This window comes from Tubulanus polymorphus, chromosome 2 (genome assembly GCF_964204645.1).
Source record: "Tubulanus polymorphus chromosome 2, tnTubPoly1.2, whole genome shotgun sequence".
NCBI lineage: Eukaryota > Metazoa > Nemertea > Palaeonemertea > Tubulaniformes > Tubulanidae > Tubulanus > Tubulanus polymorphus.
In genome coordinates, this window is record NC_134026.1 from 16,886,024 (window position 1) to 16,902,938 (window position 16,915).

Here is a 16,915-nt window from a genome sequence, read left to right on the forward strand (position 1 = left end):
TTCTTTATTCTTTCTAATAATTTTAAGTCTTGATTGCATAAATACCAACAATATTTATTACCCCAAACATAATTATACACACCTGCTGAACCATCTCCCATGAAAAATCCTTTGATAAAATATTCTTTTTCTTCTAATGTTTTGGGTTCTATATTATAAATATTATCAATTATTTCATCAAATGACATATGATTCATTCTTTGGAAAAATCTTTTATGTAATAATTCATCTCCAATTTTTATATCAGTTGGTTTTATTTCATCGCCTTTTCGTTTAATTAAGCTATGATCTTCTGTAACATCTACAAATCCTAATTTAGTTCTAACTCTATAGATTTTCTTATTTGTTTTATGCCTAATAATATTCTTTAATTTTTTCCATCCATTTCTTGTCCAAACATCCATTAATTCATTTATTTGTATTAATTCTTTTTCACCATATGAAATATAACATTCATTTTGTTTTGGAATTATTTCTGAAATTCTTCTTATCAATATTTTATCATTACATTTTAATAATATTGGGGTGTCAGCTGTTACAGAGTCAAAATATAATATTTCAATATGCTTTTCCCCAAAAAGTGGTTGTAAAACATTATAATAAAAATCATACATTAATAATTTTGATACTTCTAAAACAGTTGAACCAATGAATATAGGTTTATTAAATTTCATTGACGTTCTTTTTAATTTAACTGCTGTTAAATAATCTTCAAATCTTTTATTTCCTAAATGTCTAGGACTTGATTGTAAATGTCTTAATCTTTCAGAATTATTTACTAATTCAATATCATTTCTATTTCTAATATTTTCACATGTTTTTCCATAAAAACTATTGTTCATTAATTTAAAAAAATCTTTTTCGAAATCTGTTTTTGATATGGTTCTCTGTTGAGTATTAAAATCTATATATTTTTCTAACCACTTCGATTGATTAAATTCAATATATCTATGTACTTTCTTTAATTTCATTCCTTGTTTTAGATAAAATTTTAACATTCTATAATGAACAATATAATTGTATTTATTATTTTGAGTAAGTATTAATTTTTCTGTAAAAACATGATCTTTCGGTTTTATTTTCTTCTGGTATTCACTTAAATAACTATCATCTACAGTTAAATGTTCTGGGCAATAAGGTAAGTTTCTTGGTTTAAACTTTATATTTTCAGGATATTCTAAATCAACTACAAAGAAATAACCAATTGGTGCTCCATCTTTTAAACTCGCAATTGCGCTTTCCCAATCAGTTTTATCATCATTTTCAACTTCTGTTAATATAACATTTTTATATGGTTGAGGTTGCATCATTGCCCAACCATATAAATTATTGGCGTCAATATATAATAATTTATATTCATCATTTGCTTTAAAATATCTATCTCCAATAACACCACTAATTCCACCTCTAATTAATTTTTCAAATAATAAAAGCATGTCTGGTTCTTTTAATAAATCTAATTCTACATTTGTATATTTTAAACCACATTGCAAGGTTAAACCAGGACTTGAATAACAATAACAAGGATCAACATTAAAATGATTCAAATTAACTTCTCTAAATTTTTCAAATATGTCAGCCAATATCATAACATCTGATTTTAAATATAAATCAACTAATTCACCATGATTTTTCATCTTAAAATGGTTCCAAATATTTAATGTTCTATTAAACACTTCGTCTTTCACATACTCCTCTTTTAATTGATCATAAAATTGATCTTTTAATAATTCTGTTACATTAAAATCATTGTGTGTTTTATAAAATGAATAAGGAATTGCGCCTTTATATCTCAATAATTTAAAATCTTGTTCATTTGGATAATAATATCGAGTTATAACAAAATCATTATCAACTAAACTTTTTGATAAATTATCTAATGAACTTGCTAGAAATCTATAAGAATATAAAAATCTGATGCAACCAAATTGAAATGAAATATAATTTTCAGATGTTTTAGCTAATAGTTTAAAATCATATTTTCTTACATTTACACCATTCATAGCATTATATTCTTCTATTTCTTGATTAATTGCGCCCAATTTTCCCGATAATTGTTTTATAAATAGATGGGTATCATAGCCTGACAAATTATGAAATAATATTAGTACGAAATTAACTTTCTTAGCTTGTAAATTGCAATCTTCATGAGCAGCTCCACGATATTTTGAATTTAAATGATCATGATCTCTAACTTTTTTATCAAATGAATAAAAACGTTTTTCACAATAAAAACAATGAGTTGCATAATTAAAATCAATTTCATCTTCTTTTGTCATAACTATTCTTTTATTTTTGTTTAATAATTTTGCAAAATCACTTTCTAATTCAATCATTTTATCACAAAAATCATTAACTACATTTTCACCTCTAAAAGAAATTTATTGACTTTCATATAATTCAGGATAATTTGATTTTATATAAATTCCATAAGCAGCAGCTCTTTGATGAACTTTTTTAATTGTATTTATAATTGGCGGGTCTTGTATTGTGTCTTCATTTAATTCATTTCCTTTATCCATTGATTTTAATAATAATATTTTTGTTATATATTTCTTTTCTATCTTGATCAGTTAATTCTTTATTCAACGATTCAAAATCCCCATAAATTACAAATGGAACAATATTTTTAAATTTATGATTAGTAAATTTCAATTTATAATCTTTTTCTGTTGGCATTATTAATTTGCAAAAATCTTTATTATCACATAATTCTTTATGTTTTAGTAACGCATTCTCAGTTCTAAATTTAGATAAACATTTTCTTCAAAAATGTGGTATTCAAAGAAAAAAAAAAAACGTCTTTCAGTAAATTATTGCCATGGCTTTCGCCGCGGAATAATTGAAACATTATTTTGAGCCATTTTCAGCTGTTTCTAATGTTTTACGTGAGCGGAATGACAATTTGAAGTTACTATGAAAATGAGATGAGTCAGTGCTATTTTTTCGTACTCCTATTTTCGATCCATTTTACTAGCATTGGCATGACGTCAACCAATGCTATAAATCATTACATGCAGTAAAAACAAGAAACGAAATTCTTAATATGGACTTTCCTAAATTTACTGAGTGTATGTTTATAATCAGCATCAAAATTAAACATTGGTAGTCAAGATTAGAGGTTATAAGCAGAACAAATAAAAAATAGTGAAAACTACTGGACGTATCGGGCCCACTCCGCGCGGTAATTACGCGAAGCAGCAGAACACAAACATGGCCACTCTCTCAATTTTCAATGATAGAAATCGTGTGTGCATTTCAATTATTTCGGCTGTTAGGGTTTTAAGGCACAATATAAGTTGATGATGTGATATGGCGATGTTAATTAATGATAATTCCGCAGTGAAGCTAGTCACGAACGGTGCCGATTGAGTGTACAGCTGCCAAAAACACTGAAATGTGCGTAGTTGCGTAACTATTTGCAGTGAATTGCAGACGAAACATGAAGCCTTAACAGCCGTTTAAAAAAAAATTATATCAATCGCAATTGTAATATGAAAATGAGATAGAACCTAAGTTAAAATTCTGGCCATTTCTAATATGTTATTACTAATTTTTAGTCAGTGCGGAACGTTTAGTTTTCCAACAATAATGAGGGGTGGTAGGTAGTCATGCAATTCAAGTCATCATTTATTACACGTTACTTCCGTGTTGTTGAAAATCTCGCGAGTCCTGGACCAAATCCCAATGAACAATGTGATCTGTGTGCTGGCCACAAATGCACACAGATCACACTTGTCACCCTGATATAATTTGCATATTTCATAATCATATAGATCTACAATGTCATATCGAACAGTTCATAATATTTCATAGCTCTACTACATATTAATGATAATAATAATAATAATAATAATAATAATAATAATAATAATATAATATAACTTATGACTATAGTGTCAATATGTGCTTTAAGGTCGTAATCAACATGTGACACTACTCAATATGTTTTCACAATAATTAGCTATAGTCAGTGCTCATCGATAATTAATTAATGTCTCTCAAACATGTCACTAGGTGTTTGTTTGTGAGTCCTGATGTCTACAACTTGTCTGACACCTAGTTCTCACATTATACTCATGATTCTGTATATAAAGACTGTGTAAAGCTATGATAATCATTTCTCATTCCGGGATGCAATAAAGATTGTACATATAAGGTTTAACTGCCTTGTTGTTCCTGATGGATGGAATCCTGTACCGCTGGTTCCGATGGATGGAATCCTGTTCCCCAGCCAGCCTGCCGATACAACAACCAGCCGGTTACACACTACACTACCCATTACACACTCCAGTACCCACAGCTTTCATATATCCATCCAAATATTTAGTGTCTTTCTTCCTGGATTGAATTCAAATGATGGGAGACGACTGACTTTTTACAGACAATTAAATCAAAAGTCAGTATGGAAAATATCAAGAAACAAGAGGCCCACGGGCGTATTACCTTCATGATGCAGTAGAAGAAGAATGATTCAGTATTCAAAGTTTTACAGAAAGATTTACATTAATGTAATGATGTAACAAGTTTTAAAATTGTTAAGATGGTATAGGCAATGTGGCAATAATGTTCATTTTCTGTTAATATATCCTTACATGAAAAGACAAGCCCATTTTGGCTGCCCCAGACATCACACTACATGAAAAAAATGCATAAATAATTGTAGGCATCGCATGTGCTGAAAAGAAATCCAAGATGGATGGCAACCCTGGCGGCCATACTTGATCTCCATTTTTTTTAAGGGGTAGACATCTCACCTACCAAAATTCTTACACTTAGTATCATGAAAGAGGATCAAGAATTCCAGGGCATTTCGTGCTAGAAATTCAAGATGGCTGCCTTGGCAGCCATATTTGAAAGCTGACGACCTCCATATACAATAGGCATGGAAAGCTTACCTACCCTGATCCTAACACCAAATTTTGCAGAAATCCATCAAGAATTGCAAACTGCATCGAGCAAACAAGAAATTCATGATGGCCACCCTACTGGCAGCCATATTTGATCACCAATGACCTTTTTTTACAATAGGGGTGGACATCTCGCCAGACCCAATCTTCAAGCTAATTTCAAAAAACATTCACCACAAATTTCAGGCAAATTGCTGTGTCAAATTCACTTCAATTCTATACACATCTGAGGGCATGGCTTAGGCCTATGCTATATGAGTCAATTACAATTCGAAAGACCAGCACAGAGGCCTATTCAAATCACATGTAAAACAAAAATCCATTACTTCTTAGTTTGTTTTCCCTGTCAGTGATTTATATTATTGTTTACACGTTTTAAACAGCTGATACAACCGCTCCTCCGTGCTGTGCCTAGGTCAATCATCTTAATTGATTCATATAGGCCTACTAAAATGCTCACTATGAACAAACTATTTGGTGAATCAATCCGGAATTTTTCAACAGAATATCAGACACTAGGTACCTTGCTTGAAAGCTTTATTTGCAGTTTGTCATTAACAATCAGTTATGTAATACTTCATTCATGACTTTGAAGCGGCGCGCTGACAACGAATGCTCAAGCAAGGTCAGTCACGTAGGCCAATGATAACACGAAACAGACCGCAGTTTTCCCGTCTGTCCACATAAATTATAGGGACTATAATGCACCATTTGTTGACACTAACCTTTAATAAACTTCGTATGGATACAATCGAGATAATTCCACCCTATAATTCCACTAATCAACTTGAATTGCAAGTGTTGACTCATGAGAAATGATCGAAATCTAGAGATTTGATTGGGAAAATAACAGCACTATAGTTCAAAAAAGTTTATAAACCACCTCTGACTGTCTTATTTAAAAGCTTAAACCAGGTGGACTCAGCCGCCGTGATTCGGCCATTCAACGATAGAAACTTTCCCATGGTCTTACCATCGACATTTTCTAATAATCTAGGGAAATTTTGGTTTCCATAGACAAGTGGCTGTCCAATATCAATAGTCGACAAAAACCCACAATAAACTAGGGGTCCAGGGACACCATGCCCACTTGGGAATTGGTTTCAAATGCTCAACAATCTAACAATTTCAATACATAACGCCCCCTAGTGACCATATACAAAAACCAATCACCTTGAAACCCACCACAATCATAGAACATGTCAGCAGCTATGATTTTGTAATTGATTGTGATAACAAAATTTGCCTCGTTACCAATTTAATATGGAAATACTAAGTTATTCAAGCCCCCTGGTGACCATATGCTAAACCCAATGACCTTAAAACTCACCTCAATAGTAGTACATGTCATGAAATACAACTTTGCAATTGATCATGGTAACAAAATATGCCTACGTACCAATCTAATAAGGAAATACTAAGCTTTTCTACTATTCAAGGCCCCTGGTGACTATATGGAATAACTAATGTCCTTAAAACTCACCAAATTCATGGAAGATGTCATGAGCTACAACTTTGCAATTGATCATGGTAACAAAATATGCCTAGGTACCAATCTAATGAGGAAATACTAAGCTATTCTACTATTCAAGGCCCCCTAGTCACTATATGGAATAACTAATGTCCTTAAAAACTCACCACAATCATAGACGATGTCATGAACTACAACTTTGCAATTGATCATGGTCACAAAATATAGCTAGGTACGAATCTAATAAGGAAATACTAAGTTATTCTACTATTCAACGCCCCCTGGTGACCATATAGAATAACTTATGTCCTTAAAACTCACCAAAATCATGGAAGATGTCATGAGCTACAACTTTGCAATTGATTGTGGTCACAAAATATAGCTAGGTACGAATCTAATAAGGAAATACTAAGTTATTCTACTATTCAACGCCCCCTGGTGACCATATAGAATAACTTATGTCCTTAAAACTCACCAATATCATGGAAGATGTCATGAGCTACAACTTTGCAATTGATTGTGGTAACAAAATATGCATAGGTACAAATATAATATAGAAATACTATAAAAATAAAGTATAATATAATATAATATAAATAAAGTTATTGTATTATTCAATGCCCCCTGGTGGCCACATACAAAAACCAATGACCTTGAAACTCACCAAAATCATAGAACACGTTATGGGCTACAACTTTCCAATTAAATATAGTAACACAATATGCTTAGGTATCAATTTAATGTGGAAAAACTTTTTCCCACCTACGAATGAGTACTGATGACACAAAGATGGCCACAAATTGCGTCATAATTGGCGGATCAAAAATACCTGTCTCAGGTATAAAACATGCCTTTACAAAGAATACCCATCACAAATTGCAATGAGAAATGGCAAACCAGTAGGAAGCTACAGGACCTAGAATTCTGGCCAAAATTGACATTTTTGGCCACTAAAAAGGTCATCGGACGGCCATATTGAGTCAGATCGGCCCTTGGTAGATTCAAATAAAATCAATAGATCAAGGTAATTGATCAAAGCGTCTTCAAAATTTCCCTCGAAAACTTCGAAAATGTGTAAAAAGTATTGATTTTGGCGAACAACAATGGCTGCAAGTCGACCAACTTGAATCTGAAAGGGCCAGTTTTTGGGCTGAAGATGTGTCTAGGGTAGATACATGTATGAACCAAATATCAAGACATTAGGCCTTGAAGCGTCTTCAAAACTTCCCAAAATAACTGGATTCCGTCTACGGACGGACGCACGCTACAACGGACGGACGGACGAAAAGTGAACGCAATAGCCCGCTGGGACTAAAGTCCCGAGTGGGCTAAAAATACTTTTTTATTGTGGGTTTTTGTCCACTATCTAGGGAAATATTTAACCCATTAGCACTTAAGCCGCCCTGCCTATTACTCCTCCTGCCGCCCGATTCCGCCCGCACTCGTTTTCCGTCTGCTACGCGAAAACAGTTATAGTTGGATCCCAACCCATTAGAGTATGATAAAGTAGATACACGAGTCCTTAGAATACCACACAGAAATCAACATGTTCCTATTTGAATTTCCTGAGTATTTGCGGTTTGAACATGACAGATCCGATGACGCATCGAGCGCTCTACTATTTGAATCAAATATTATGTCCAGAAACAAACTTACAGTGGAACAAGTCTGCAATCAACTCAATGATGATGAGGATTATCTAGATTTGTCATGTCGGAGTGATATAGACTTTCATCCCACGGATTCGGAGATAAATTTTTATCAAGATTTTCGAACTAAAAATCTAGCATTAAAAAAACGCCTATTCACGATCGGTTTATGACATATCTCATAATGAATTCAAGATAACGCATTACCAAATGTCATGTACAGTTAAGTTTATTTAAAAAAGAATGTACAAATTGTGAAAACAAATGAAAAACAAAATATTAGGCGATTTGCCGACATAATTCAGCAAAACACAGTATTGAACAGTACATACTAAAGCACAGCATTGCACTGCAATTTATGCTCAAACAGCTTACATTAGATTATCATCTTGAAATAATAAGAAAGGAAATAAATTATCAGAGGCTGTGTTCTTGCATACTGTATGATATGGATGTAAAAGTCGGATCAATTTTGATGCCAATTCGCACGTTTGGAATGCCAATTTGCAGCAAGGCCTCTGATATTTTATTTTAATTAAGGATGAAGATAATAGTAGTGAGCCAGACATAACACGAAGCCCATGAATTTTTGACAAGTGATATTGAGGAGGATGCTAGCAACCACGATGATGTACACGCACCCCTTTTGGCTATAGAAACTGGTGGAGCAGTAGGCCAGGGTACACATGAAGTTCCTGGTAGGGGTCGTGGTGCACCTTTATGTGGCAGAGGGCGTGTTCGTGGTAGACATTGAGGCACAGGACTGCGGATGACAATTTTGAGCCACCTGCAGGTTGGGAAGATGTATGTCCAGTTAGACCAATTACTCTAGGTCAATTTTCAGAAAATTCTGGCCCAAAACATAGGTTGCCATTTGATGCAGAAAAAGTTCAATATCTGATGTAATTGCTCGATAATAATTTTTTTGAAGTCCTCGCGCATCATACAAATTTGAATGCAGTTATGAAGTTCCCTCCCCGCCTGCTGTACAGCTAGGCCAGTATTCAACGAGTGACAAATACTGGACCCCGACAACCACAGCTGCAATGAAAGCATACACTGGTGAATATTTTGATGGGCGTAAAAAATCTACCAGAATATGCCGACTATTGGTCTGATGATATTCAGAGATCCAGTAGTGATGCCAAATGATAAAGTGGGATACTTGATAGAATGCCTAAAACAAAACTTTCCAGCAAACTTCTATCCCCATCAACATTTGGTAATAGACGAAGCTATGATCAAGTATAACGGACGGCTACACTTCAAGCAATACATGGACCAGGCAGGCCAACTGAGATCATACTACAATGTTGGGAGATCTGGTTGTCTCTGGTGGAAATACTTGTTCTGGGTTCTATTGAATCATGCCCTGATAAATGCATACATTCTTAGATAAATACACAACCACATACCAACATAAACGGAAATGGTCTTTCAAAACATTAAAAATGGCCATAATCCATTCCTTTGTTGAAATGTTCACCTCTAGACAAGTCCCAGCGTTGAATTTACCAGACTATGTGCGTGATGTCGAGGTAGTTTATCTTAGCAATATGCTGCAGGACCACTCACAGGTGAGATTTGCAGGACGGAAGCGTGTGTGTTTGTTGTAGAAGAGATGGCAGGTTTAGTGCTGTGGGTAGAGCTAATGAAACTGTCTATGGTTGTTCTGGCTGTGGTTTGAACATGTGTCGTGAGCAGTGTTTCCATATTTGGTATCGAAAATCTCCTGACCGTGCTACTGATTGCCTCTGAATGCAGATGAACTGATTTGAAGACTAGTTTCCATGTTATGTTTAAAGTTGGTGTATACAAATATAGTTTTTAGTGTTACTTCCAAACATTTGCCTGTGAAACAGGGAATTTGGGTTTACTATGTTAATTTGTCAACTTTTATAGTTAGAAAGGTCAAAAGGTCAAAATCTGTTGGCCCTTCTCGGTTTTCTTCACTCAAATACATTTATTTTTACGTAAACATATTTTCTGCAGTCTTTTTATTCTTTGGAATCTAAAACTTTGTTCTCCTGTTGTCTCTACATTTCAAAGAAATAGCAAATATCATGGAATTTGGCAATATGAACAAATCTCATCAAGGGGTAAAATTGTCACTTTTCTGTAGCCCATTTGGTCAAATATGGCTTTATATCAAACTTTAGTATGTATGAGACCAAATAACTGTAACTTCCCACAGAGATATTGAAAAAAGAAATGCTTGTCACAGTCCATATTTTAGCATGCAGGTCAGTATGAATTTCGGGAGTTCAAAAGGTCACGATTGGCCCACCTCATCGAATCTTACGTCCTATGAAAGCCCTGTTCCTTTACTACAAACTAAGGAGAACTCAAAATCAGGTTTTTTCCTTGAAATTTCTGAGGAATAATTGACATTACCTAGTGAAATTAATAAGTGCTAATGGGTTGAAAAAGCGAAATTTCACACTCTACATTAATAAGATTAAAGTATTTATTTGTTTGACAAATCTTTGTCTGAACACCCACCAACAACTTATTAGTGGTGACATGAAAATGATGTCATCGACTCACTACCATCTTCTAACATTAACCTTATAACCATAACCTTATAACCAAAAGGTAAACTAGAATGAGGCAAACCCTGGCCTGAAATTCACCACCATGTGAAGTTACAGGGTTTGTGGTAAATGCGTTAGAGATATCATGTCCACAATTATTTCCATAAGAATGATATTAGAGAACATGTGTAGAAAGTGTAAATAAAGAACCAATGGTCCAGTGGCTCGCCAAATTGGTGTGTAGTAAAAATCTGTCATGTAGGCTACCAGTATGCAAAAAATCATTTCATTGAAAATTAAACAAGAAAAAAATGTATAAAAAAGGACTAAATTTTTATCTGTGTGAACTTTTAATGATAACTGACTTTTAACGAGAATGAAATCTTCGAAAAATTGATTATGGGCCTTATGTCTGAGTGACCCGATAAGATACGGTATAAACTTGGTGAGAGCCTGGGTTTCATCGGAGGTATTTTAATTTTTATCATACGGACCAATCAGGACAGAAGCTCCCAAGTTCTTCAAATTTGAGGCCAGTAAGTGCCGGTTACTGACGAAACAAAGTTTATCGACTGACATGATTTTTAATAATTTCGCGATAGGATTGCTTACATGTTCACTCAGACAAATGTTGTTACGCGCAACCTACACCGTGGTGCGTGTACTCTATAACTGATAAATACACGCAGTGAACACGAGAGTATAAGGCTATATTGCCTAAACTACTGTACACGACTGTTTTCAACGCAAATGCTCCACTGTGCCCCAGTTAACAAACTAATACAAATAATCAGGGTCCAAAACGGATCGCTAATGCGAACGTTAATAAAATGACTTCAATTTAATTTTCTAAACGCTAAATAGATGTAATAATGAATTATTCTCGAGAGTAAGCTATTAAGCAGCGAGTAAAACGACGTTTCGTCCTCCACGGAACCAAGTTTTCATTTTACCGCCAACCAACCGCCATCTTTTCTCGCTGCTTTGCGAAATATACACGTGTTTACCGAGGAGGAAATTTCTCAACTGGTACGGGGTTATTGACTCCCGATAATGCAGGACCCTGATAAAGTGTCCGCTGACCGACCAGAAGGTCCTAGCCCCGGTACTAGTGGTACAGGAAAAAGGGCAGTTCACGGAAATTACGGAGATCGTGATCATCTCCGGAAGTCGAGCTTTCGGATGCTTTCTCCGCCGGAGGGTCAGATTTTGACTATGAATCTGACGCGGTAAGTGAAAATGACTTGCGTTCAACAGTTCGATCGGCATGTTCTAATAAACGGGTTCGTAGGGCCAGTTATAGCCCTAGTTTCAGTTCGTCGCCAGAATCGTACGATAAAACGAAACGTAAGACTAAGAGACACAGATCGAGCCGCAAACGTTCTGCCTCATCTGGGCTCGCTCACCATCTGTAGAATCTGAAATTTTTGACAGATTTGACCCAAATGAGGAGGAGAAAGCAAACTCATGGTCACTCAGTAAGAGTCAAAATAAATACTTGCAGAAACATTTTACTGAATTCCTCAAAGAAGACATTATTCAAAGTAATGTTTTAAAGGACAGTCCCGTTCCGAACAGTGAGATATTGACTGTACCTTAACTACAGGAGGATATACTAAATGTTCTCCCGTTTAATCTGCAGGAGCCGTCTTCGAAGCTTGATGAGAACATGGCCAGAGTTGGGCAGCGTATCAGACAAATATCGGGCCCGTTAGGTTTAGTTTGGCAGGAGTTAGAGAAAGCCAGGGAAAACCTGGAAGATATGCTAGAGTTAAACTCCCTTATCCAGTTGGTGGAGAAAAGTTTCTTGCTCGTAGGTGAAGCGTTTGTGTGGAACAACTTTGTTCGTCGAGTTGCTTTTATGTCAACTCTAGTCAAGAATATTCGGTAGGCAAACAGCATTGTCAAAGATAATGGAGCGATCTTATCGAAAAACAGGCGGAAGCTCTTTGGATCGAAATTCTACAGGGCTCTGCACAAGAAGGCCTTGGAATCCAAAAAGGCTAGGGAAATACGTCAAAGCTTGACGCCGAATTCTCGGCCGAGATCGTTCAGACGAGGAAGACCCTTTCCAGGGGCGCCTCCGTCACGTGGGTTTGAGGACGGAGGTGACAAGAAGACCAGAAGCTACCGTGGTGCATAGTTCCGAGGAAGAGGCAAGTCTTCCAGAGGCAAACCAAGGTATGCTCAGATTTTCGTTAGATCAAGGGTCACAAAGGGTGAGGTAATTCAGAGCAGAGAACAATTTCTTAACCCTTTTGCCCGTGGATTCCCCAGGAGAATTGGGGAAGGCCCCCAGTATGGAAGGTTTTCTGGTTCCTCCAAAGGAATTGAGGCATCTAAATATGTCTCCGGCCCCATCACTGGACATACCAGTGGGGGGGGGGGAGGTTGAAGTTTTGTGTCCAGAATTGGAAGAAGATTACCCACGATCCTTCAATATTGGAGATAGTGGAAGGATATCGAATCAAATGGCTGTCTACTCCAACCCAGATGAATCCACCCTTTGTAACGAGATTCTCTGTGATGGAGGAAAATCAAATCAATTTGGAATTGGAGGGAATGTTGACCAAACAAGCGGTAACAGAGGTGCGCCTTCAGGCGGACCAATTTGTCCGTCACATTTTTCTCAGGGAGAAGAAGGACGGGTCTTTCAGGCCAGTGTTCAATCTGAGAAAACTGAACAAAGAGATACCTTATCAACACTTCAAGACGGAGACAATCCATACACTAAAGAATTTGATACAGAAAGGGGACTACATGGTGAAAATAGACCTGAAGGATGCTTACTTCACCGTTCCCATGCATCCAGAAACCCAGAAATACTTACGTTTCCAATGGGCGGGGAAGACTTATCAGTTTCAAGTCCTACCCTTTGGACTGGGACCTGCTCCCAGGGTTTTCACAAAACTACTGAAGGCCCCAGTGGGCCTCCTCAGACGGATGGGAATACGTTTGATGATTTTTCTACACGATATTATTATTTTGAACCAATCAAGCGGAAAGCTAAGAGAGGATGCTTACATGGTAGTTTGGCTTCTGATTAGTCTGGGTTTCATGATAAACTGGGGAAATCCCTTTTAGATCAAAGTCAGATGATGGAATATATTGGGTTGCAGATCGATTCGATAATGATGATGTTAAAACTTCCCGGAGGGAAGATAATGAAGATCAGAGAGCAGTGTCAGCAGATGCTGAATTGTCAGACTGTGACTGTCAGAGACCCGGCAAAATTGATTGGGAAATTGACAGCAACAGTGAGTGCTATCCTGCCAGCACCCCTGGACTATCGGAATTTACAGATGCTTAAGAGAGCCGGCCTGGGTGTGGGGAACCAGTCCTACGAGACAGAGGTGACTCTGACTACGGAGGGCAGAGAAGATTTGCTGTGGTGGATTCAGGAGATTCAAAATCACAATGGCAAATCTGTCATATCTCCGGACCCAGACCTGACCATCACGACAGATGCCTCACACCTGGGTGGGGGGGCTGTAGTGGAAGGCACAGGTTTGGTGACTCAGGGACTGTGGTCTCCCCAAGAAGCAAGCAAGCACATAAATGTGCTCGAACTGATGGTGGTACAGTTGGCACTTGGGGCGTCAGCCGGAGACAAAGAGAACTGCCACATTCACTTCAGGATGGACAACTCTACTGCAGTAGCTCAGATAAACAAGATGGGGAGCACTCGCTCCAGGGAGCTGTTGGGAGTGACAAAACAGACATGGCAGTGGTGCTTGAGGAAAGGAATAACTTTGACTGCGGCGCACTTGCCCGGAGTTCAAAACCTGGAGGCGGACAGATCCTCTCGAGTATTCGAGGAGTCGAGCGATTGGCACTTGGATCCAAAGGTGTTCAAATCAGTGGAGCAAGTCCTGGGGGTGATGGAAATAGACCTGTTTGCCAGCAAGCACAACACACAGAAGGAGAAATATGTGAGCTGGAAAGCGGACCCGGGGGCGATGGCGTTCGACGCATTTGCGCTACATTGTGGTCAGCTGAACGCGTACCTGTTTCCACCATTCTGCTTAATAAGCAGGTGTCTTTACAAAATCAGGAAGGACAAAGCCTGTGTTACCCTAGTGACTCCGGTATGGCAGACTCAGCCGTGGTATCCGGTGATGTTACAGCTGCTTGTGTGCCCGCCGGTATTGTTGCCAGCCGTACCGAATCTACTGACGGACGTGTGGGGCAACGTGCACCCTCTAGTAGCGAACAGAACTTTACAGCTGGCAGCATGGAGGGTCTCGGGTCAATGGAAGCGCCACAGGGACTTTCTCAAGTCAGCTACCAGACTTTTCACACTTAGCTGGAGACAGGGTACTCAGTCAGCTTACAAATCAGCCTGGAAAAAGTGGAGTGGCTGGTGTGACGAGCGACAAATTGATCCACTTCAGGCCTCTGTGGAGTCTATAGGCAATTTTTTGGCTGAAGAATTTGAGTCTGGGAAACAGTACACAACTTTGAATGGTTACAGGTCAGCTCTGTCAGCATTTCACCCAGAGATTGAATGTTAAAAGATAGGAGGCATCCTACGATTGTGAGGCTGATGAAGGGCATCTTTAATGATAGACCCCCGGTTCCTAGATATGAGGACACTTGGTCAGTGGATAAAGTTTTAGACAGGATAAGAGGCATGGGGGAGAATGACCGTTTGGATGACAAAGGTCTTACGCTTAAATTGGCTATGCTTATGGCCCTAACCAATGCGTGTCGAGGGTCTGAACTAAATAAAGCCAAGTTGAGTAGCAGATATGCTGAGGGGGTGAATGTTGTTTTTCAGCTTGACTCGGTCACAAAAACATCTAGACCGGGAGGACCTCTTAAGAAATTGGTATTTGCGCCGTACGAGAGAGATTCCTTGTTGGATGTGATAGGTTGCCTAACGCTTTATGAGAATAGAACAGCATGCTGGCGTGAGACCGCACCACAGAAAGAGAAACTTTTCTTATCTTTTGTGAAGCCTCATGGCCCTGTGACAAACTGCACAATTGCGAGGTGGCTTAGGACGCTGATGGAATGGTCAGGTATTGATGTGGAAAAGTATAAAGCGCATTCCACTAGGGCCGCGTCCACGTCCAAAGCGAAAACGCAGGGGCTCTCGACAGAACAAATAGTCAGGAGAGCTGACTGGTCTCAGGCTGCTACGTTTTACAGGTTTTACCATCGAATGGAGGAGGATAACGAGGTGTCCCAGTTCCAGGGAACTGCGTTAGCCAGTTTGTGGGCTTTAAACATTCATTATTACATCTATTTAGCGATTAGGAAATTAAATTTCAGATTTCATAAGTGCGCGAAGCGCATGAAATGAAATTATAATTTAATGAGTAAACCTAAATAGATGTAATAATCCGCTCCCTCCCTCCCTGATCATTGATGTGTGATAAGTTTTTCACAAAATTGTTATTTGTATTTTTTCAGGCCGACGTAATAAGTAGTTTTGGCTCGGAAGATGAGGAACACCAGTGTAGATGGATTACTGAAGGAAGTGAATTCTCAAGGAGGGAATTAGTGTAATTTGGACTTATTAGTTGTTTTTTCCTAAGACGGGAAGTGTGTAATTCGGACATTCAGGGACATATATATATATATATGCTTATCTGTGACTGGTGAACTTAACCCTTTAACTGGCAATCGGTCGCTAGCGACCGATTTGAATAGACCAGCTATAGTGAATAGAATAGTCAAGTATTGATTTCATTGAAGCATTCTAACTCATTTTCCTATCAGCAGATGGCGACACCAGACGGCCTACAATGTCTAACAAGGCAGGAAAGTGATATTTCATACATTTGGCATGTAGAAGGGGGTATGGAAACCACGTGTCACGTGGGTCAGATTTCGAAAATTGAGAATATCGTTAGTAGTAATGGCCAATGCACTAAAGACGTTCTCTAGTGAGTTTGGCTGATATTTTGGACATAGTAATGAAAGATTCTGATGATAATTCATATTGGGATGAATCTCATGACAGTTTTTTATTATGGGTGGCCCAAAAATCTGGATGACCTTGGGATCTGTGACCTTGGAGTCAGACCCTGAAGGTAACACCCAAAGTTCGCAAACATGGTATCATTTGAAAGCTTGTGAAAAGAGCTTTCATAAAATACATACAATATGGGGTTATCCCTCATATCTACTGAGTTATTAAATTTTCCCCTTGCAAGGTCCAAAATCTCTCATAGGCCGAAAAATACTTGCCAGTTAAAGGGTTAAAGGTTGTTTATATTTGATGTTGTAAAGAAAGGAAGTCAATAAATAAATAATGTTATGTCAGTTGAATGGTTGTTATGCATAGGCTCTGAGAAGTGGGTGGAGTTCGGGCGGATTTGGAGCCTTAGTGAGTAAATCTTC

The 16,915-nt window shown here is 37.6% G+C and overlaps 2 protein-coding genes across 2 annotated transcripts in view; one reads left to right on the forward strand and one right to left on the reverse strand.

Annotated features, from left to right (window-relative positions):
* The window catches only part of LOC141899811 (ubiquitin-like-conjugating enzyme ATG10), an 84,053-nt gene that overhangs the window by 20,003 nt on the left and 47,135 nt on the right, over nucleotides 1–16,915 (reverse strand). The gene's annotated exons all lie outside the window — the stretch shown is intronic.
* Nucleotides 13,663–15,078, forward strand: LOC141900830 (uncharacterized). The gene has a single exon (XM_074787878.1). It carries the CDS (start codon nucleotides 13,663–13,665, stop codon nucleotides 15,076–15,078), a length of 1,416 nt encoding a protein of 471 aa, XP_074643979.1.